Source organism: Fundulus heteroclitus, chromosome 21 (genome assembly GCF_011125445.2).
Source record: "Fundulus heteroclitus isolate FHET01 chromosome 21, MU-UCD_Fhet_4.1, whole genome shotgun sequence".
Classification (NCBI taxonomy): domain Eukaryota; kingdom Metazoa; phylum Chordata; class Actinopteri; order Cyprinodontiformes; family Fundulidae; genus Fundulus; species Fundulus heteroclitus.
Window position 1 is genome coordinate 34,286,096 of NC_046381.1, and position 22,598 is coordinate 34,308,693.

Below are 22,598 nucleotides of genomic sequence, written 5' to 3' on the forward strand. Positions count from 1 at the left end.
TTCTCTGATTTTAGTCCAGTCTTTATTCTCCTCACATGGCCAGACCCAACGGCTGTTCTTTTGTAAAAGTCAGATTTTAATCTGCCTTAAAGCACAATATTTCCTCTGTGCACCTTTTAAAAATATATATCTGTAAATCTATATATGAATTTGGGAAATTAAATTAGTTGCTTAGAAGGAATTTTCATCAGCATTTTTATTTTCAGCATGAAAGATGGAGGACGGTGAGAGTCTGAGGGCAGCTCTTTGTGTGAACAGGCTGAGAGTCATCATGTTAGTGAGTGTCTTCTTTCTTCCAGGTGAGCAGGTTGTTTTCTGTAAATCATTATTTACAAATGACTCATTTCTAGTCTGAGGTATTTGGTTCAGATATTGTTTAAAAGGCATCATGTGTAACATGCTGCTGCTGAATTGGATTTTGTGAATTGTGAACTTTCTCTGCAGGAATATTTTGCTCATTATTGTTCTGTTTTCATAGGGGTTTTGGCGTTTTGTCCATCACACCTCATAATTACCACACCTGGGAAGATGGAAGCACTTAATGGCTGTTGTTTGCACATCCCGTGTAACTTTACAGCTAGACGGGGAGATTATTCTTTTGACAGCAGTAGAGAAACTATTGGAAAATGGTTCAAAGATGGTGGAACTGATCTGGTTTTCAACAGTGGGGAGTCAGTTAACCGCTATCCAATGAATATTACTGGAGATCTGCGTCAGAAAATCTGCACCACTATGTTTATTGAAATGCAAACGTCTTTTTCACACAAGTACTACTTTAGAATTGAGAATGGACTCTACAAAGCAACAGATGATTGTAATTCCCTTGAAAAAAAAAGTGCTTGGTAAGACTTTTAACTTTACAATTTTACAAATGTATTTGTAAAACCAGAATCTAAATTGATGCAAACCTTATTTACTTTTTTATATCAATAATCTGTGTGTGCTACAAGTGACGCATGTTCAAACTTCAATCATCATTTCATGAGTTTTACATGCAAATAGGAATCATTCTGAGCGATCAAAAAAGAATAGGCTGCCGACCCGGCCTTCCACCTGACCTACACTGCTCTCAACCCTTAATCCCCCTTTAGCGGCTAAACTCAACTTGTTTTAGCTGCTGTCTCTGATGCAAAGACAGAATAATTTAAGATGTTGCAGTGGCTTTCTGTTTGTGTGAAGCGAGAAAGCAATCCACTGGAGGCATCTTCTGCTTGGTGCATTTATTGCTCGAGAGAAAAGATGCCCATACAGCATTCTGCATATGGACAAAAAATCACCAAGGCGTTACCATTCATTCAAACAGTAGCTACACCCCGTCTCCGTCTAGCAACCTGTCACCCATGAAAAGGTTGTGACCTATACTGGTTCAACCACAGTGACGCCTAGCCGAACATTTTTTACGGCTCACACACCCTCTTGGCATGTACAGGCCCCACATGTAGGTGCCCTTATGTTACATTTTTTGGGCTGTGCACAGCCGTGCCCACGGAGTCAAGGCTCAACCACCAGGTGGATTATGTTGAGCTCCACCCAAGAGGTCCACAGCCTAGGCCTCCTCGATGGGGTGCCATGGGGTCCCCAGAAAATTGTTTTTGTTTTTGAAAATGAATATAAAATAATAATAAAATAAATATATTCTTAACGGAATATAACAAAAACTATTCTGCGGCAATCACACATGAATGTCCAGTAACATTGCAACTCTCCTTTTTTAAAAGGATATATGAGCTGAGCACTAAAACACCGTCTGGTAGTGACAAATACAAAATCAACTCAAGTCCAGTGGAGCTGTGCATTGTGCAATTCTGCAATCATCACCTATGGAGAATTAACAATTATTTGGCAAAAAAAAAAAAAAACAGATCTGCTTTTTCAGGAAGGATATGCAATTATTTTCAGGACTTACGGTGTCTCCAGCTGCAGAGAACACCCCCTCAGACAGGGTGGAGGATGCCTGCACACACAGAAACCTTTGAGCCAGTCCAAACACCAGGAGCAGAGTCTCTCTCTTGCTCCACCACCATAGGGTGGCATTATCTTAGCAGGGGATTGGAGGCAGGCGTCTGTACACCTGGATCTCCTGATCCAGTCTTTGGGCCAAGGAAAGAATCAGTGTTGTTGGAATGACTGCAACTTGTTGTTCTCCTCTTCAAAGAGTTCCTCCAAGGTTGTCTTTTTTTTTTTTGCTTTACTGGAGGCGTCTAAAAATCTATGACTAATAAAAAAATCAAGCAAAAATATATAATCCATTTCATCTAAACTATCGTCACAATAAGCTAAATACTTAAATAGTCTTCTCCCTCCTCATCTTCAACTTCGAACCCCTCCCTCTGTGTCTCACCTTGCTCCTGGAGCTTGAGAAAAAAGTGACAAATAAACAACTAAATTTAAGAACCACAGAGCCATAAATAAAAGGTCTCACTCTCCCGATGTTAATGTGCTACAATCAGAGAAACTGTCAAATTCAAATATTTCATCTGCTTCTGCCTCTGTGTTTGATGCTTTGCTGCTTCTCTGATCCTGTCCCACACTTCATCCTTATCCACTTTGGATTTAAATTTGGGGTCTAAGATGGTGGCCTCCTCCAAGAATTTAGTAATATAGTCATAGTAATATCATCTTTATTGTCATTGAAACATACATTGAGAAATATATTACAATGAAATTTGTTTTCTGCTTTTAACCCACCACCCTTTTGGGAACAGTGGGCTGCCATGTGCAGCGACTGTTTGCTTGATAGTGGGCTCTGATTGGAGAATATGAATTACAAAGAGAGAAAACCTACATAGTTCTGAGCAAATTAACAAAGCTGACTGCCCCTGAACAGGTTCTTTTGGGACTCACTTTTGACAACACAGCCTAAAGAGTGCACAACAGATCATATTAAACCCCTAAAACCTCAGAAAAATTTAATTTGTTGTCATGGCCCCTTTAAGTATTTATAACTGTCATCTTCCATCCATCCATCCATTTTCTGACCCGCTTAAGTTGTACCTCGTACCGTTTAGAAATAACTTTTCAAATGTACTCCTTGATACTCTTCGTGATGGTAGTCATCTTCTTGCACGTTGTAGTGCTGTTGTAGCTTTTGCGGGATGAGCAAAACATCTCAACACAAGTCGGACGTTTGTCGCTGGAAAGGTATAGTGCCTCCGCATGAACAGTCCAAACTCCTCGGCTTTTCTTAGTCTGCAATATATAAAAAAAACAAAATTCTTTATCTTGGTTCATGAATTTAATGGTCATGTAAATCATCGATCATAATGTAATGTTTTACATGTGCACAATCTTAAGTACTTGATAAACGTACTGAGCACGTCTCGCTTCTCCTGGAGGACCACTTTTGCCATGTGGGACCTCTTCATCCATACAATCACAGACATGGTAACTTGACATCCTGTAGCTTTTTGACAGCTACCTCCATGTCTGCCGCATTATCAACAGTGGCTGCCACGACCTTTTCTTTGACATCATACACCTCCAAGATCTCATCAATCTACTCTGCCACAGCTGTCCTTTGTCTGGGCTTGGTACACGCCTTTGGTTTTGAGGTCTTTTATTTTAAGCCAGCCCTGACATATTGCAGAGTTAATGTGAGGTAATGATCTTGACTAAAACTTGTCCATCCAACAGCATTAATGGCTGCCTGCAACACATATTCCAGCTCAGAAATCAGATTTGCCTTTTCAGCCGCATACCAAGCAGGGATCAAGTGGCTGGTTAAATTGTCTCTGTTTGGGGCGTTGTACTTTGGGTTGAGAGTCTTTGTCATCCCTCTGAAAAAAAATAGATAGTGATAACGGGTAAAACATCTGGTAAGAGGAGAACAGGCAACTTTTACATTCTCTGACTTAAACCTTAAATTGAACACATTCACCTACCGAAAACCAGGGGCATATATCGTGGCAAACGGGTGCATGGCTTTTACCACAAACTTAGTCACTACTCTGTGACATTTGTCTTCTCTGGCCTGGGTCATTTTACTCTTCCCTGCCTCTCTGAAAGGATAAGCTTGCGGAAAACTGGAGCAAGAACTGCCACCCTCTGAGCCTGTCAGACTCTGTCTCTCCTCATGGTCATCTGTGCAATGTATGAGAAGAGATTGACTTAACGTTAACAGTTAGTGAAACCAGGTTTTTCAATAAGGCAAATTGCGCTAACATGATAGGTTGTTGGTTAGTTACCTGCGGCATTAACAGGAGAGGACGCGCTAACATGGCAGCTGCTGCTGGGTTGAAATTCCCTCCGGCAACATTCATTTAAAGTTATCACATCATGTGTGTGCAAATACTTTTGCATATTCGTAGTGTTTCCTCCCTTTGATGAAATATCCACAACAGTCGGTTTTTGATTCCCATCCCTACACTTAATTAAGTCTCTTTATGCCAGATGAGACCAAACAAATACATCTTTACCCTTGACCTGTCTGGTGGGGATATCACTGATGCCTCATGTTAACCATACTGTATTTAATTAGTTTTAAAATGGGTAACTTTCATGTAAGAATGATTCAGTATGGGTCAATTACATAACAGCAAATCAAGCTTGTAGTGTATATTAAACAGTTTTGAAACCTATGTATATTTATTACTTAAGTGTTTAGTCATTGCTGTGTTCACTAAATTTATTTTACCTTCTAATTCACACCGTCTTATGTGAACTCCCAGATACTCCTTGGAGTCCCAGCATTAACATCCCTGCTGATCTGAAGGAGCATCAGTCTGTCACTATCAGCTGCTCAGCTTTGACTCCCTGTCCACACTCACCTCCTGAACTCACCTGGAATCTCCAACAAGACTCTCACAGACAAACAGAGAAAAACACAGAGGGAACCTTTACAACTAAAATCCAGGAGAACATCACTCTGTCAGACACACATGATGGATACAACATCAGCTGTTCTGCCACATATCCTGTGAATGGAGGAAACAAGACAGCAGAGACAGAAGTGACTCTCAGTGTTTCATGTAAGTGATCCTGTCAGCACGTCATGGTTCAGCTGTTTCTGATCAGTAAAGTTAATGTGTGTCCAATTTTCCTCAGATGCTCCTAGAAACACCTCAGCATCCATCAGTCCATCAGGTTTGGTGTCAGCAGGTAGCTGGGTGGAGCTGAGCTGCTCCAGCAGAGCCAAGCCTCCTGCCAGCTTCACCTGGTTCAGGAACAGCAAACATGGAGCCATTAATGTATCTGTGGGGCAGGTTTACAGCTTCAATGCTACTGAGGGAGGAGAGTATTACTGTGAGGCTACAAATGATCTTGGAAATGAGACATCTTTAGTGATTCATATCACTGTTAATGGTAAATTGTTTATCTTTTTATAATTTACAGTCAAATTTACTCTACTCTATGTACTCAGCACATGTTGTTTCATTAAGGTTTACTGCATGAGTGTCTTTACTGGGCAGCAATTCCAGCGGGATGTGCTCTTTTCGCCTGTCTGTTTACTGGTCTGTGGTGAGTATCAGTTTAAAGTGTCTCAGTAGATGAAAGTAAGCTACAATTTAATCACATTGTTTTGAATCAGGTATTTTGTAAGGTCTCTTTATTTCTTCCTCCCATCCGATCTTGCTGTGTAAACAACCTGCAAGAGATTTAAAAGTTTGTATGAGGTCATGATTTACAGTGATAAGAAAACACGTTTCATTCCTTAAAGAATTCTTTTGTTTTCATGTAACACTTAAGTCTGCTTCATACTGCAAGAGAACAGATTTGTTTATCGCTCCCACAGTGAATGACGTCATTTTGTTCTCTCAGCCCCGTCTTGGGGTCTCACACTGCTTGTTCTCAACACAAACCCTCTTTGGTGTGTGTTATAGTGAGCCGGACTTCAGCAGCTGAGCTTCTCATGGCATTTGACCAGACCGAGCCAAAACAAACCTTTTTCATGTACTTGCCAGCCCGACAACAAAAGCTAAATTCAAGGTTCTCATGGAGTATGTAACAAGCTAAAAAACTATCTGAAGAATTCCCACTTTATTGTGGTAGATGGGTCTGAGTGTCCCTTTTTTGGCGTATTTGTTGGTCAGAGCTTCATTATTGATTTAAAGAAACACCAGCAGATTGCATCAAGTCAACGACTTGCAGCATTCACAGTTACAGTGAGCCAAAAAAAGTATTTAGTCAGTTACTGATTGTGTAAGTTCACCTACTTAGAAAGATGAGAGGTCTGTCATTTTCATCAGTGGTACACTTCTATGGAGCTAAACCAGTGACAGCTTGCAATGATATTGAAAAAGAGATTTGACAGTGTAAAACCAAACATTGAAAAGTTAAACATTTAAAAGTAAAGTATTTGAATAATCAAATATTGAAAAAATCAAACATTGATTAGTGAAACATTGTTAGAAAGTAAAAACATGACAATGTTCTCATTTTATGCAGGATCAAATTTAGTGTCACTGTAGATTTCCCTCAGCTACAATGTCACTACAGGCATGAGCTGTATAAGCTAATGAAGATAATATTAATTAGAATAATACCTTTTCTTGTGGTTGAACAGCGGTACTTTAACCAGAGCCTTCCTTAAGTTCACTGCAAGTAGATGAAGAGGAGATAAAATATTCTTGATTCTTGAGGAGTACCAGAAAAAAGAGAAGACTCGTGAAGGAGTCTTCAATTTAGCCCCACCCCTGACACCAAAACAGTGCCAGATTGTAATGACATCACAGCTGAAGGAAATCTTTAGTGACATCTCTCATTCAAAAGAGCTACAGCATAACATGGGAATATCATCATATGTTTTTAGTTTCTAACAATGTTTGAATTTACACTGTTTTACTTTTCAATGTTTGAGATTGCAATGTTTAAATTTTTCGACGCTTTCATTTTTTAACGTTTAATTTTTTAATATTTGATTTTGTGTTATGAACGGAACTGAACAGGTGGACTCAGTATTCAGGCTAACAAGCAGAGATTTCGGGTTCAGATGTTTTATTGCTCTCAGACAAGCAAGACAGGAACAAGCAGGCTCAATGGTCAAAATGGCAGTCCAAAAACCGGTACACAAAAAGCAGTCCAAAACAGGCAGAGGTACAGACAGGGCTAAAGCAAGCTCGGATAATGCTGGGACAGAATCAGGTCGGTAAAACGGTAAATCAGTCAGACCGGGCAGGAAAAACAGGTTCAGGGATCAGGCTGGCTCAGAATAAAAAAAAACACTCGGGTTTGCATCTACAGGTCAGTCAGAAAAGATACACTGGAACAAAACTCACCAAGTGGCTCGAAAATGATCTGGCAGAGAACTGAAGACCGACGCAGAACTATATAGTGGAGTACACAGGTGAAATGGAGTGAAAACTAATTACAGGGAAGGCAGGTGAAACTAATCAGGGCAAGAAAGCTGACAGATTGCTGAGGGGAGACCAAACAGAGCTAATAAAGTGACAGGTGGAAAACAGGTAACCTAAACAGAACAACACGTCTAAATCAAAACCAAACAAGAAAGACCCCAAAAGCAGAAACTTAACTAATAAATCTGATAACATAAACCAAGACAAAACCCAAATCGTGACATTTTGCAATGCCAAATCTCTTTTTTGATGTCATTGCAAGCTGTCACTGGTTTAGCTCCCTACATTTCGACTACGAGAGACAAAATGAGAAAAAAAACAGGATTTTGCATTGTAGGATTTTTAAACCATTTACTTGGGAATTATGGTGGAAAATAAGTATTTGGTCATAACAAAAGTTCATCTCAATGCTTTGTAACATAACCTTTGTTGGAAATGAGGCCAATCAAAAACAAGGTCTTCACCAGGTTTCACACACTGTAGCTGGTATTTTTGGCTCATTCTTCCATGCAGATCTCCTCCAGAGCAGTGATGTTTTGGGGCAATGCTGAATAACACGGACTTTCGACTTCCTCTACAAATTGTCCTTGGGGTTGAGGTCTGTAGACTGACTAGGCCACTCCATGACCTTAAAAATGTTTTTTACGGAGCCACTTCTTTCATTGCCCGAGCGGTGTGTTTGGGATAATTGTCATGCTGGAAAACCAAGCTATGTTCCATCTTCAACGCTCTGTCTAATGGAAGACGTTTTGGCTTAAAATCTCATAAAACATGTGCACCATTCATTCTTCCCTTAACCCCCCTAGGGCCAAAACACATAGATCAGTCGTCCTGTCCCCTTTTCAGCAAAAACAGCCCCAATGGATAAGGTTTCCATAAACAAAACTGTTATGTTTCATAATCATGTTCTGACAGGTCTCTAATGTCTTCCAGGTGCTTGAAGTCCAAACGTGCATCTGCCCAGAAGACTCGGGTGGGTAAACATTCATCTTCTGTGTACAGTATGATGCTGTTCCTAGTTGTAGATCTTCTTCCTGAAGAATATAAAATTTAAACCCTGCAAATACATACAATGTATAGGCATACAATTTTATTTTCTCGTTTCCTGACTTTAGATCAAAATAAATAAAAAAATTTCCCATTTTAAAATCAATTAGGATTATCAAATTATTCCATTTTCTAAATGCCAGGGTAATGAGAAAGAAAGCTGTTTTGATGTTTTATTATTATTATTATTATTATTATTATTATTATTATTATTATTATTATGCTTTTTTAAATTTTGAAGTTTACAGAAAATTCCTTACTATTGCCTCAGAAATTGTATAATTTGGGTCAAACATTTCAGATTGGTGTTTCAGAAGCATTTTTAATGTGGGAGGGGGCACAGCGGGGAATCTGATCATTACATTTACTGCATTCTGGTGTATTTTAAAAAAGGTTTTAAATGTGGTATATATCTGATGTCAACTGTATTTCTTTTTTCACAGAGCCAAACTCGTGATGTTCAATTGTCACCAAATAAACCAAAAGAAGAACTTCATTATGGAGAAGTAACATTTTACAAAAAGAAACCTAAAAATTCCTCTGTGCAGGTACCAGATAATGAACGTCAGGAGACCGTGTACTCAGAGGTAAAAGTTTCTAAACCAGAAAACAACTCAACATAGAATGCTGACATTTCTGAAGTTCTTTGTAATCAAAGAAAGGAAGAATGAATTCTGATGCGTGATGAAAAACTTTCTTTTGGTGTAACAAAACAATGACAGACTTATTTGGGACAATTTCATGGAAGAAGTTGAAGAGTTAGGCTACGTTCACGCTGCAGGGAAATGCGATTGAAATCCAATATTTTTGCCCATATGTGACCCATATGTGTCTTTTTCACTGCAGTGTGAACAGCCAAATTCTGGTGTTTTTACCCCCTCCCAAAAAAACAAACAAAAAAAAGATTTGTGCCTCTTCCATGTGTGATACTAGTTTGGATGTGTATCAGATATAAGATATGTGTTCAGATATGTCTGAATGGTCATGTCACATTTTATCCATCTTTCACGTCACTCTCCTGTCTCACACTACACATCCACACACTCCATTAAAGACTATTGTTAATAGCAGCACTGATTTCTTCTTACCTTACTTCGTCTTGCTATGATATAGTCTTAATATTATCCACTCTCACTGCTCAATAGCTTTCTACTAATAAGGAGAGATGCGGGCCAGCATTTGCATTTTTTTTTAAACAAAACTTTATTGAACACTTCTCGAAACAATTACATTCACCATTACTTCTGCAAACGGGCTGCTTTGCAGTCTTGAACCGTTCACACCGAAGTCTGATGACAGCCACATTTAATAGTAGCATGAACGGCCACCCACTGAATTTGAGAAGTTCAATGGCGTATTTTGAATATTTTGTCTTCCTGCCAATCTTCAGTATACATACAAAGGCTTTAAAACTGTTTTTCAGGCAACTGACTGGCAGTGTGCACCAACAGGTAGGGAAAGGGCAGCGCTTTCCTCAATGCAGCTAGAAAACGTGTTGGTCTCTCTGACATTTGCTCTTGTTTCTTCTTGATATGACTTTAAACTGTAGGTCCAATAGGATGTAAAAATTTATTAAAACTGTCACTTTTTAAAACCTCAGTCATGACTTACAATAATTCCAATGTATTCATCATCATCATCATCATCATCATCATCATCATCATCATCATCATCATCATCATATCAGGCCTTTAAAACATTAATTTAGCTAAATCCAGAAGTTGTAAAAACAAAGTGCACTTGCTATTTAAAAAACGTATTAAAACATAACGAAACAAAAATGGTTTTGAACATGCTTCATTTCAGGAAAAGGACAGACAATTCAACCCTTTCACAATTATAGCCTTTTATTGAATGAAAACATAGCCTAGAAGGAGAAGCTTTGTCTGGGGGAAAACAAAGAACACCGTTTTGATTAGTATTTAAGAGGGAAAGTAGCACCAAATACAGGCCAACCAAATGCAACTAATTAGCTGATCACAAACAAATAAGATCACCATCTCAAAGAAGGAATTTTGTCAGTTTGCTAGTCTGGGATATACAAGTGTGTGTAAAGACAATGCAGTGAAGGGAGAGACATCAGCAATGAAGCAATTTTTGCTTCCCATCTATCCTGAAAGGATTATAATGCTGTGTTTCAGCTATTTTAACATCATCAGTTTCCAATATAAGATACATTATTCACAACTATATAACATTATCGACAACTGATCAATCTTACAGGGCATTAATGTCCAAGTAAATTAATACCAAGGTCAGACTGGAAATCAACAGTCTACGAGCCTTACTTAGTATGTCTAATCTTAAAGTTTATTACTCTACAATTAAAGAATAAAATACAGATTGTTCTATAAGGTTTCTCAGGAAACAACATCTTCTTTAAAAAAGATGTATACTCTGAGACCTAGAAAAAGTGTACCTGTTAGTTTTCAGTTTACCACGTTTGATGTAAAAATGTTTAGCCTTTTCTTCTTTTGTTTTAGCTTCTGTCTTGTTTTTACCACCACCACAGAGCAAATGGATGTTGTACTTTTGGTGCACTAACAAGATTAATCAAACGTTAAAGGGGAATCCCTAAAATATACATATTTTTATCTGACACAGTTTTATAATTTAACATTTATGTATATAGCTTGTAAAATAGAAAAGCATTCGGGAATTCCTTACCACGCAGCAGATAAATGTGTTTGGTATCAGTTTCTATTGTTCTATGGTTTATGTGATATGTTATGTGATTTATTCTACTAAATAAAGTCATTAAATGTTTAAGTGTATTCTCTAGTCATTTATGTTGGACAAAGAATTCAAGCAGCTGTTTAAAATCATTGCTCTACAAAATTATAAACATTCCAAATTACTGAGTAAAAATACAGAAACTAACAGAAATTATGTGTTACAAGTAAAATTTTCTTTTAAATGAGAAAAATGCTTTTTACAAGCTAAGTTTTCTCACTGTCTCCACAGAATGTACAAAAAATAGCAGAAGGGTGAATTCTAGAACGAGTTTGGTTTTAAACATTTGAGCTAAATATCAGACAAACCTGCCAAGAGGAGCTTTTCCAAAATGTTACCCCATAATTCCACATTGCTCCTGCACGTGTCCAACGTGGAACCATGCTCTTAAATGAAATAAAATTACAACGTATTTGCTCCGTCGGTCAGACATGTATGGAGGACCAATCCTGCCATAATTAAAAATACACACAGAAATAAATGAAGGACTTAATAATATAAAATGGCTTAAGAAAAGTGGCTAATAATATGAATTTGTGTGCCATTTAATGTGACAAAATAATAAAAATAAGATATTTCTTCAACAATTCATCAATTATTCATCAAAAAATATATATTTTAACTTACACTTTTATTTTTACTTTTCTTCTTGCTTTTATGCTGACTTATTTTTAACCCTTGTATTTCTGAAACAATCATTTATTTCTGCCTCTAACATTTCTAGCTGTTTTTTTACCCAAAGGATTTACACCTGCCCATTTATTTCCTTTTCCCCTTTTTCCACTTTGTGTATTTCTAGTTCTTGTATTTAAAGCAACATTTTTAAAGCATGTTTTTACTCCACCATAAATATTTCTTTCTATTTTATTTTAACCTTATATTTCTGAAACATATATTTATTTCTGCCTCTAACTTTTCTAGCTGTTTTTTTACCCAAAGGATTTACGCCTGCCCTTTTATTTCCTTTTCCCCTTTTTCCACTTCGTGTATTTCTACTTCTTGTTTTTAAAGCAACATTTCTAAAGCATGTTTTTCCTCCACCATAAATATTTCTTTCTATTTTATTTTAAACTTATATTTCTGAAACAATCATTTATTTCTGCCTCTAACTTTTCTAACTGTTTTTTTACCAACCCAATTTTTGCCTGCCCTTTTTATTTCCTTCTCCCCTTTTTCCACTTCGTGTATTTCTACTTGGTGTTTTTTTTACTTCCTCTTTTTCCACTTTGTTTATTTCTACTTGGTGTTTTTTTACTTCCTCTTTTTCCACTTTGTTTATTTCTACTTGGTGTTTTTTTACTTCCTCTTTTTCCACTTTGTGTATTTCTACTTCGTGTTTTTTTACTTCTTCTTTTTCCACTTCGTGTATTTCCACTTCATGTATTTCTACTTGGTGTTTTTTTTACCTCCTCTTTTTCCACTTCGTGTATTTGTGCTTCGTGTTTTATTACTTCCTCTTTTTCCACTTGGTCTGACTGCAGCTGTTAATGTTAATACGATGGCAGGGAGGGAGGGGGGAGAGGGGGGCGGTGTCACCGGCAAAGCTTCACAACTATTGGCCAAGGCCTGCCTCCCCGGAAACGAGCCTGCATCAGCTGGCCGCTTTCCCAGAATGCACCGCGGCCGCAGCTTGCTTATGGACAGTGCTAACAGATCACAGTGGTAAGTTAAAAATTACCTTTTCTGCTGCTGTTGTTCTTTAAAAGTACGTTTGAGGCGACAACATTATACTTTTAAGCTTCCCTATATGGCCTGTTTACAGAGTTAGTGTGTAATTAAAAAAGAACAAGTCCGACATGAGTGGACCACAGTGAACCGCAGATTCATTCGGGAGCGTCAGAAAGCCATGGTGCGTTCAGGAGCATGGGACATTTCATATTTACAAGGAAAGAGGCATAAAACGGAACAGAACTTCACTCATACAATATTGTGTCTATCCAGAAACAGTGTGGGCTTTCTTACAATACTGAATGCTCTATAATTGTATTTCTGTTATTTTTTGATTATGCACACCTGCTAGCTTTTTATTCTGAAACTTCTAATGTCCCATGCTCCTGAATGCACCATAGCTTTCTGAATGCGCTGTGCTGTGTAGATAGATGCACGGCTGATCTTCCGCTGAAGACAAAGCTTTGCGGTTTCAAAACTCATGTCGGTTCTCACGGTTTACTGTTGTGTGAATGACAAGAGACCACAACAAATAAATCAGCCATTCCTCTAGGGAACGCAAAAGTATTCTGAGGTAACGCAAAAAAATATATATTTTCCCCATGTCCCCTAAAGGGCTCTGTATACACTTACCTCGGCCTTGTCGTGTGTCAAGTGCTGCTGGTTCTGATGTCGTTTTTTGTTGTTTTAATTCGGCAAAACGTTCATTTTTGTGTTTATCTCACTGACTTGTGTTGCTTTGCTAGCTCAACTGTGCCAACTGGTAGTCATTTTAATATTAACATGCCTATTTCCTACTTTTATCTTAAAAAAAACATTGAGGATGGTATTGAACAAGTGATAAGGTTGTGACTGACCACAGCATTGATCATTAAGATAGGAAAAGTCATTTCTATGTCTGCCCACTTATACAGTGATTAATCTATAAATGATGTGCAGTTAGTTCAGTTCATTCTCTTAGTGAAATGGCAAAATTAATCAATACATCTTACAATGAGAATCTTTACATTATAAAAACACCAGAGAAGAGAAGCCATTTGTTACATTTGCTATACTTGACTAGTTTTACAGGACTATACATTTTACTTTTTCTTTCTTGAGAACTATATCAATTTACATGTTAACCAGGTATAGTTTTATGATGTGAAAAGGTGAGAAATTAAAAAACAATTATAGTAACATTTGGCATTTTTTATTTACAGGAAGAAACACCAACAAAACATGTGAGGATAAGGAGAGTGCTGGTGACCCTCTTCTGGCTGGCGGCGGTGCATCCTATAGGGAAACAGCCGATATCTTTGTGATGCCCTTGTGTGCCAGGTGGTGCACAGAGTCATGAACTCCCTGATGGGGATCATTAAAAAAAAAAAAATTCTTCCCAAAAAGACAAGATTTGGAGGGAGTGGGTGCTGGTTTTGCCCGCCTTGCCGGGATCGAGGCGCTCAAAGGAGCAGTCGGTGCCATTGATGGGTGACGTGCGAATTGTTCCACCTGCAGAGCCACAAAATAAATGTTATTTAAACAGAAGACTCTTCCCTTCAATCATCCTGCAGGGTGTGTGTGACGCACGGGGAAAGATTTTGAATGTTTACATCGACAATGTAGGCTTTGTCCATCACTCACTGGTACTATGGCGCTCTCCGTTGTATAAAAATGCTTTATACCCACCTATGGGATTTTTTTTCTACACTGCAATGGTGCGTTCCCATGCCTCCTGGACCCAATCACCTCCCTGACGCCCTATCGCCCCCCAGTTGCCATTAAGATTCTCATTGTAAGATGTATTGATTAATTTTGCCATTTCACTAAGAGAATGAACTGAACTAACTGCACATCATTTATAGATTAATCACTGTATAAGTGGGCAGACATAGAAATGACTTTTCCTATCTTAATGATCAATGCTGTGGTCAGTCACAACCTTATCACTTGTTCAATACCATCCTCAATGTTTTTTTTAAGATAAAAGTAGGAAATAGGCATGTTAATATTAAAATGACTACCAGTTGGCACAGTTGAGCTAGCAAAGCAACACAAGTCAGTGAGATAAACACAAAAATGAACGTTTTGCCGAATTAAAACAACAAAAAACGACATCAGAACCAGCAGCACTTGACACACGACAAGGCCGAGGTAAGTGTATACAGAGCCCTTTAGGGGACATGGGGAAAATATATATTTTTTTGCGTTACCTCAGAATACTTTTGCGTTCCCTAGAGGAATGGCTGATTTATTTGTTGTGGTCTCTTGTCATTCACACAACAGTAAACCGTGAGAACCGACATGAGTTTTGAAACCGCAAAGCTTTGTCTTCAGCGGAAGATCAGCCGTGCATCTATCTACACAGCACAGCGCATTCAGAAAGCTATGGTGCATTCAGGAGCATGGGACATTAGAAGTTTCAGAATAAAAAGCTAGCAGGTGTGCATAATCAAAAAATAACAGAAATACAATTATAGAGCATTCAGTATTGTAAGAAAGCCCACACTGTTTCTGGATAGACACAATATTGTATGAGTGAAGTTCTGTTCCGTTTTATGCCTCTTTCCTTGTAAATATGAAATGTCCCATGCTCCTGAACGCACCATGGCTTTCTGACGCTCCCGAATGAATCTGCGGTTCACTGTGGTCCACTCATGTCGGACTTGTTCTTTTTTAATTACACACTAACTCTGTAAACAGGCCATATAGGGAAGCTTAAAAGTATAATGTTGTCGCCTCAAACGTACTTTTAAAGAACAACAGCAGCAGAAAAGGTAATTTTTAACTTACCACTGTGATCTGTTAGCACTGTCCATAAGCAAGCTGCGGCCGCGGTGCATTCTGGGAAAGCGGCCAGCTGATGCAGGCTCGTTTCCGGGGAGGCAGGCCTTGGCCAATAGTTGTGAAGCTTTGCCGGTGACACCGCCCCCCTCTCCCCCCTCCCTCCCTGCCATCGTATTAACATTAACAGCTGCAGTCAGACCAAGTGGAAAAAGAGGAAGTAATAAAACACGAAGCACAAATACACGAAGTGGAAAAAGAGGAGGTAAAAAAAACACCAAGTAGAAATACATGAAGTGGAAATACACGAAGTGGAAAAAGAAGAAGTAAAAAAACACGAAGTAGAAATACACAAAGTGGAAAAAGAGGAAGTAAAAAAACACCAAGTAGAAATAAACAAAGTGGAAAAAGAGGAAGTAAAAAAACACCAAGTAGAAATAAACAAAGTGGAAAAAGAGGAAGTAAAAAAAACACCAAGTAGAAATACACGAAGTGGAAAAAGGGGAGAAGGAAATAAAAAGGGCAGGCAAAAATTGGGTTGGTAAAAAAACAGTTAGAAAAGTTAGAGGCAGAAATAAATGATTGTTTCAGAAATATAAGTTTAAAATAAAATAGAAAGAAATATTTATGGTGGAGGAAAAACATGCTTTAGAAATGTTGCTTTAAAAACAAGAAGTAGAAATACACGAAGTGGAAAAAGGGGAAAAGGAAATAAAAGGGCAGGTGTAAATCCTTTGGGTAAAAAAACAGCTAGAAAAGTTAGAGGCAGAAATAAATATATGTTTCAGAAATATAAGGTTAAAATAAAATAGAAAGAAATATTTATGGTGGAGTAAAAACATGCTTTAAAAATGTTGCTTTAAATACAAGAACTAGAAATACACAAAGTGGAAAAAGGGGAAAAGGAAATAAATGGGCAGGTGTAAATCCTTTGGGTAAAAAAACAGCTAGAAATGTTAGAGGCAGAAATAAATGATTGTTTCAGAAATACAAGGGTTAAAAATAAGTCAGCATAAAAGCAAGAAGAAAAGTAAAAATAAAAGTGTAAGTTAAAATATATATTTTTTGATGAATAATTGATGAATTGTTGAAGAAATATCTTATTTTTATTATTTTGTCACATTAAATGGCACACAAATTCATATTATTAGCCACTTTTCTTAAGCCATTTTATATTATTAAGTCCTTCATTTATTTCTGTGTGTATTTTTAATTATGGCAGGATTGGTCCTCCATAGACATGCACATACAAGAACGTAACGGAGCCAGCACGGAGTATGTGGAATCTGGGGGTAATTGTCTCACTTTCATGCTCTAAAAATCTCATCCTATTGTCAAATTCTAAGTTAATTTCATTTTATTATCAGGGCCCTTCAGGCATGGGATCCACTAAAATCTCAATGAGACTAGAAACAAAGGAAATTTGAGTTCCTGCATCCAAGGTGTGTCTACGTCTTGTGCTTCAGCAAAATAAAGATCAAAATTGATAGTTGATAGCAGGAATGTCACATATTTAATCAAATATTCAGATTCATGACTTCAAAAATACTCTATTCAAGGACAAGTGCCGTTAAGAACTGACATTGTTCATTGACATCCTGACAGTTATGGACTGGAGAGCTGGAACCAAACTTATGTAGCATTCCATTTGCAGTCGGTACTCATAAATACCGGCTGCCCATCAGAAAAATCGAACTGTAACGGCCAAAAATGGTCAGAAAGTCGAAGAAATTTTAAGGACGATTGACGGATCCAATATGGCAGCTCCTTAACTTAAAGACTGTAAGCTGTGATAAAAAGAAAAAAATTCAAGACAGTTGTAAGAGTGCATCTAATATCAATGTTACATGTAGTGGCAGCAACTCTCCAGCAGTGGCTGCAACAAATTAAAAGTGGTGTTTGCATGTGGAACGTACAGCTTCAAAGGACATTAATAAGAGGAACTAGGAACAAACCAACGGCTTTCCTGACCGTCGCCATATGGGAATCCTAAACTTTTGTTTTGTTTTTTTTTATTTTGGAATCCTGACTTCTCCGTCTGTGTTAACGGTTTACTTGGGTTTGCCCCATTCCCGGCTCCCATTTCTGATTTCCAAGGCAAATGTAATGCAACATTACACACATTTGCCTGCAAACATGCAGACAGAGCAACAACAGAGTGTTTCCGTGAGACTAGCAAGTGTGGCAAAGTCACTGGATCAAAAGCAAGTTTTGATGTCAAGTTAAATGAGAAAATTTGACATTTTTCACCCGATCAGAGTGTTCCTAACACAAAATCAAGCGCTTCTATTCCTTTCCCTTCTCCATCGCAGCTGTTCATCTAAAAATAAATTCTGATTACCTGCGCTTCACACATTGATCTCACACCAAACAAAGATCTTCTGTTTAAAGGTTCAACAAGAGACAACACTGGCAGGACAAAATGTATCTAGTCAAATGGACACTGTTACACAAACTTTACATTATTCAAATTTGTTGCAGTAAATCCAAGGTAGAGTTCATAGGTACAGGGTGTGATGTGTCTCATTTGCATTTAAGAGACTGCACCAAAACAAGTTGCTCTCAGACACACCTCAGAACAGCTACATACATGCTGCCATACATACTGACAGCCCTGCCTCTGTCAGTCTACCCCAGGGCAGCTGCCACCGTCAGGGTGTGAATGGGTTCATGAATCAGTGAATAACTGATTGTGGTGTAAAACGCTCTGGGGTCGTCGGACTGAATAAAACAAGTACAGGCCATTTACCATTTTTTACAGAGTTAAGAATGAGCCATTCCAAGCAACTTATAATCATACTCTGCTAATAACTAAAAACTGTGGCAGGTGGTGATAGAATTTGGGAGGGTGCTGTTGATGTTGGAGGTTACCACACAAAAATAAACTACTTGAACATAAATCCATGCAGTCACTTGCTTGCTGCTGAGGTTTGGAGTCTGGTTGGTCCAGTCTAAAGTCCTTTATCTGCTGTTGGTCCATTTATCGCTCTAGTGAAAGCCTCGGATTCAAAAAAGCAGAAGCACACAAAGGTGATTTGTTCTGTGCGGCTAGCCTGTTCCAGACCAGGCTAACGGCCAGGCTTAGATAATCCTGCTGCTTTATCTGTTCAGTCAGCGGTCACACTGATCAGAAACCATGTGTTTTGTCGGTGATTGTTTTCTTATCTGAGTGTTTTGGTATTTTTATCAGCCTGCTTTAAAAAAAAAAAACAATGTCATCTTGCATCAATATAATTTGATTGTCAATCTTTTAATAGATATATTGATCTGAATCGATGTGTTGTAACACCGTAATTCAGTTGAGTACTATTATTATTTCCACATTATGGTGGTATCCTATACCATTACTAACGTTACTGTTTGTTTGTGTTTATGAAAACTGCTTTTGTTCTAAGTATTACAGAAAGGCCTTTAATAGACTATTTCATGTTGAAGGAATTAGAAAAATGGCTGATGAAGGAACAAAGGTGTTGTCAATAAAGTCATCTGTTACACCATTTTAACCAAGACATATTCGATTTTGTGTCTCTGGGGTCAACTATTTTGCTCTAGAACAAACGTAGTGCCCTGAAGTGCACAGAACTGATATATCTTACAGCCCCAAAAGTCAAAAATAAACATACCATAAGGCCCGGTGACTTAGCAACTGTTAATGGAAAGACTGTGATGCTATTTCAGAATCAGAATCAGAAATACTTTAATAATCCCAGAGGGAAATTGCTGTTACAGTACAACCGCCATCACATACATCATGAACATTTGGGGGAGGTCCGCATGATGCCGTTCCTCCATGTTTCACATTGGAGATCGTGTGTCCAGGGTGACGTCCGAAAATAAATTTCCCAGCATAAATATAGTTTTGCATGTAGACAGAATTGTTGGATTTAGTTTCTATCTGACTAGAGCACCATCCTCCACATGTTTGCTGCGTCCTCTACATGGCTTGGGACTGTAAAGCGGATGTTTTTTGGCTTTCTCTCAACAGTTGCTTGCTTCTTGCCACTCCTCTATAAAGGCCAGATCTGAAGCGTGCTTAACTAACAGTTTTTGTCCTTTCTTGTCCCGTCAGCTCAGGCAAACCATGTGTGGCCAGGTTTGCAGCGGTGCCGCAATCTTTCCATGTTTGGGTGATGGAAAGATTGTCCTTCAGGATTTAAGCTTCTCCACAACCTTCTCCCTGACCTGCCTGCTCAGTGTTTTGAACAAGATGTTATTTGCTTCATAATTATTTATTTCCTTCTTAGGTAACTTCTGACAGCAGTTGGTTGCACTGGATATTGGTTTGGGCTATTAGAGAAAAGGAGGCTGAATCCAAATGCATGCCACAGTCTGGATTTTTGTGTAAAGACGTGTTAAGAGCCGATTCCAACTCCTGTAATAGTCTTTCACTTGAACTACTTTGGTAACGGGTCATAGTCCTAGAGTTAGTCTACTCAAAGGTGAAATAATCTGATTCCCTCAAAGAAAACTAGAGCTACACCAAATGGGGTTTGAATGAAATCTCCCAGCTGGCAGGTTTGATTCTTTAAGATTATTTCTTTCCCGTTAAGGAAAACACGGGAAAGACCGAGGTTGTCTGTGAGTCTGACTACTACAATGTTTTAGATAATTTGTTTTTATCTCAAGAATGTCATGGTTGAGTTTTGGTTTGGCTTTGTTTTTCTGTTACTTTCATTTTTTCATCTCTTTTGGGTTAGGTTTGACTTTATTTATTGTTAGTTTTCAGTCATCAGTTATTTTCTGTCAATTTTCACTTCACCTCCTCAGCAGTCAGTCACACCTGATAATCAACCTGACTAGCCGCCCTGGAGAAGCTCAGCTCTGTGCCCTGGTGTCTCTCAAGTTCTGCTAACCTGACTAGCCGCCCTGGTGAAGCTCAGCTCTGTGCCCTGGTGTCTCCAATGAACTGATAACCTGAGTGCTATGAGGCTTGCTAGCCGAGCAGCACCTAGCAAGTGTGGACTCTCTGTCTCCGGGCCGTCAGCTCCTGCCATCACATTCATCCCTGACCTTCTGCAGTCCTGAACCTCCGGTCTTCATCACTCACCACCCAGCATACTTCCTTCAATAAAAACTCAAACTTTTAGTCCCGTGTGTGCGTCCTGAGTTCATCGGTAAACAAAACCCTGACAAAGAAAGATTTATTTGGCAAGTGATCCAGATTCTACTGACTTTAGAAATGTGTGTGGTGTCAGTAAATCAGCAGATTTTTTCCCTGAATGCTACTCTGATTCTGAGGTGAACAAGACTGAAACACAGGCTTCTAAAGATGTGGATAAACTGAATTCCTCAACTTCATTTTTAAACATTTCTTAGATCAAAATCACATCATATTATTGGTAAAAAATGCTACTCAAATATCTAATATTTTGAAACAAAGAAAAGTCACAGAGAGGAGTTTTGTGTAGTTTTCATGTTCTCCTCGCATATGTAAAAACCGTCTCCAGGTTCAGCAGCTTTCTTCAGTTAAGCTGTCCTTCCAGTGTTTGCCTCCATGTAGGGGGAAGGTACTTGCCTGTGACTTTTGCACATTTCAGCAACAAGACTAGTAATGTGCTTTACATAATAAAAACATAATAAAACACAAAAAGTACATTGCAGTAGTATTTGTGGCCAGGTAGAGCCAAAAAGCTGCTAAAAACAACCGCGCTGTGCTTTTTACTAGGAACTCTTTAATATATATATATATATATATATATATATATATAGAGAGAGAGAGAGAGAGAGAGAGAGAGAGAGAGAGAGAGAGAGAGAGAGAGAGAAAAAGAGAGAGAAAAAGAGAGAGAGAGAGAGAGAGAGAAAGAGAGAGAGAGAAACAAAGAGAGAGAGAGAGAGAGAGAGAGAGAGAGAGAGAGAGAGAGAGAGAGAGAGAGAGAGAGAGAGAGAGAGAGAGAGAGAGAGAGAGAGAGAGAGAGAGAAAAACAAAAACAAAAAAAACAAAAAAAAAAAAAAAAAGAGAGATAGATGAGTAGAGATAGAGAGAGATAGATAGATATATAGAGATATATATATATATATATATATATATATATATATATAGATATATATATATATATATATATATATATATATATATATTAAAAATATATTAAAATGGGACACCAGCCAGTGTGAGACTCAAGACCTACCAACTACAAAATCAATGCTTAATGGACTGCGTTATCTTGGCAGATAACTTTCACTGTGCAAGCAGTATAAAGCTAGAACTATCTGTGAGTCTTATTCATGCTGTGAAAACATTCCTATTATTTAACTCCCTCCCTCACCTGTCTTGGCAACATCTGCGCTGCGTCCTCTCTGGGTCCCAAACTACTCTGTCTGACCATTAAGGCTGCTGACATCAGGTACAATACAGCAAATTCTCTCTCCTCTTTCATCTTGTCTAGAGTACATTTCTGTAACTAGTTTTCAGCGACTTTTTTAATTTCTTCTAAAATGTTTATTATTGAGCATTTCTGTAAGGAGGAAAGGAACGGAGCAGCATAACCCACACCCTGAAGGTGTGTTCACAGCCAATGCAAATGTGCCGGCCCAAGCGATTTACAGATTTACATGTTATCCCTATGTACAGGTGCAACACAGGAGCGATGGCATGGCAAGCCATGCAGCAGACGTGTTTCTAGCGACGCAACAGCCACAATCTTGGTGTCGAACAGTGAAGCCACAGTGACACGACACCTACAATGGATGTGAAGCGACAGTTGGTGTGTTGTTGTGTTGCAACAACCAATCAGGAGCTAGGTGTGGCTGTGAGGTTATTATTATTAACGAGACAAGTCCAGAAAGGACCGAGCCTGAGAAGAGTGAGTGAGGAGACTGCAGTGGCAGGGGAGTGAAAGCGTCATTAGATGGCGCCATTGCACTCCAAAAACGGATCTAAAAATAAGTAAAATGTTTTTAAAATTAGTGTTTTTGTCCTAGACTTGAGCAGGGAAATAAGATTATCTGCCAATGGAATGAGTATTTTGACCCCTAAAATAGATAATTAGATATACTGTGCTTGAAATAAGATGATGGGGATGAATTGTTCCTATTTTAGGAGCAAAAATCTTATTCTATTGGCAGATCATCCTATTTACCTGGTCAAATCAAGGA

At 38.4% G+C, this 22,598-nt stretch overlaps 1 protein-coding gene and 1 long non-coding RNA gene across 2 annotated transcripts; one reads left to right on the top strand and one right to left on the bottom strand.

The window, feature by feature from the left end:
* Positions 1-787: 787 nt before the first annotated feature.
* LOC118556991 (sialic acid-binding Ig-like lectin 14) lies at positions 788-5,342 on the top strand. The gene is made up of 3 exons (XM_036125781.1): positions 788-842; positions 4,668-4,967; positions 5,044-5,342. Exons 1-3 carry the CDS (start codon positions 788-790, stop codon positions 5,322-5,324), a joined length of 636 nt encoding a protein of 211 aa, XP_035981674.1. The 3' UTR covers positions 5,325-5,342.
* LOC118556830 lies at positions 3,000-4,259 on the bottom strand. The gene is made up of 3 exons (XR_004927404.1): positions 3,882-4,259; positions 3,311-3,776; positions 3,000-3,189 (listed from the first exon to the last, which is right to left on the bottom strand). It is a non-coding gene; the product is annotated as an uncharacterized LOC118556830 (long non-coding RNA).
* Positions 5,343-22,598: the final 17,256 nt, after the last annotated feature.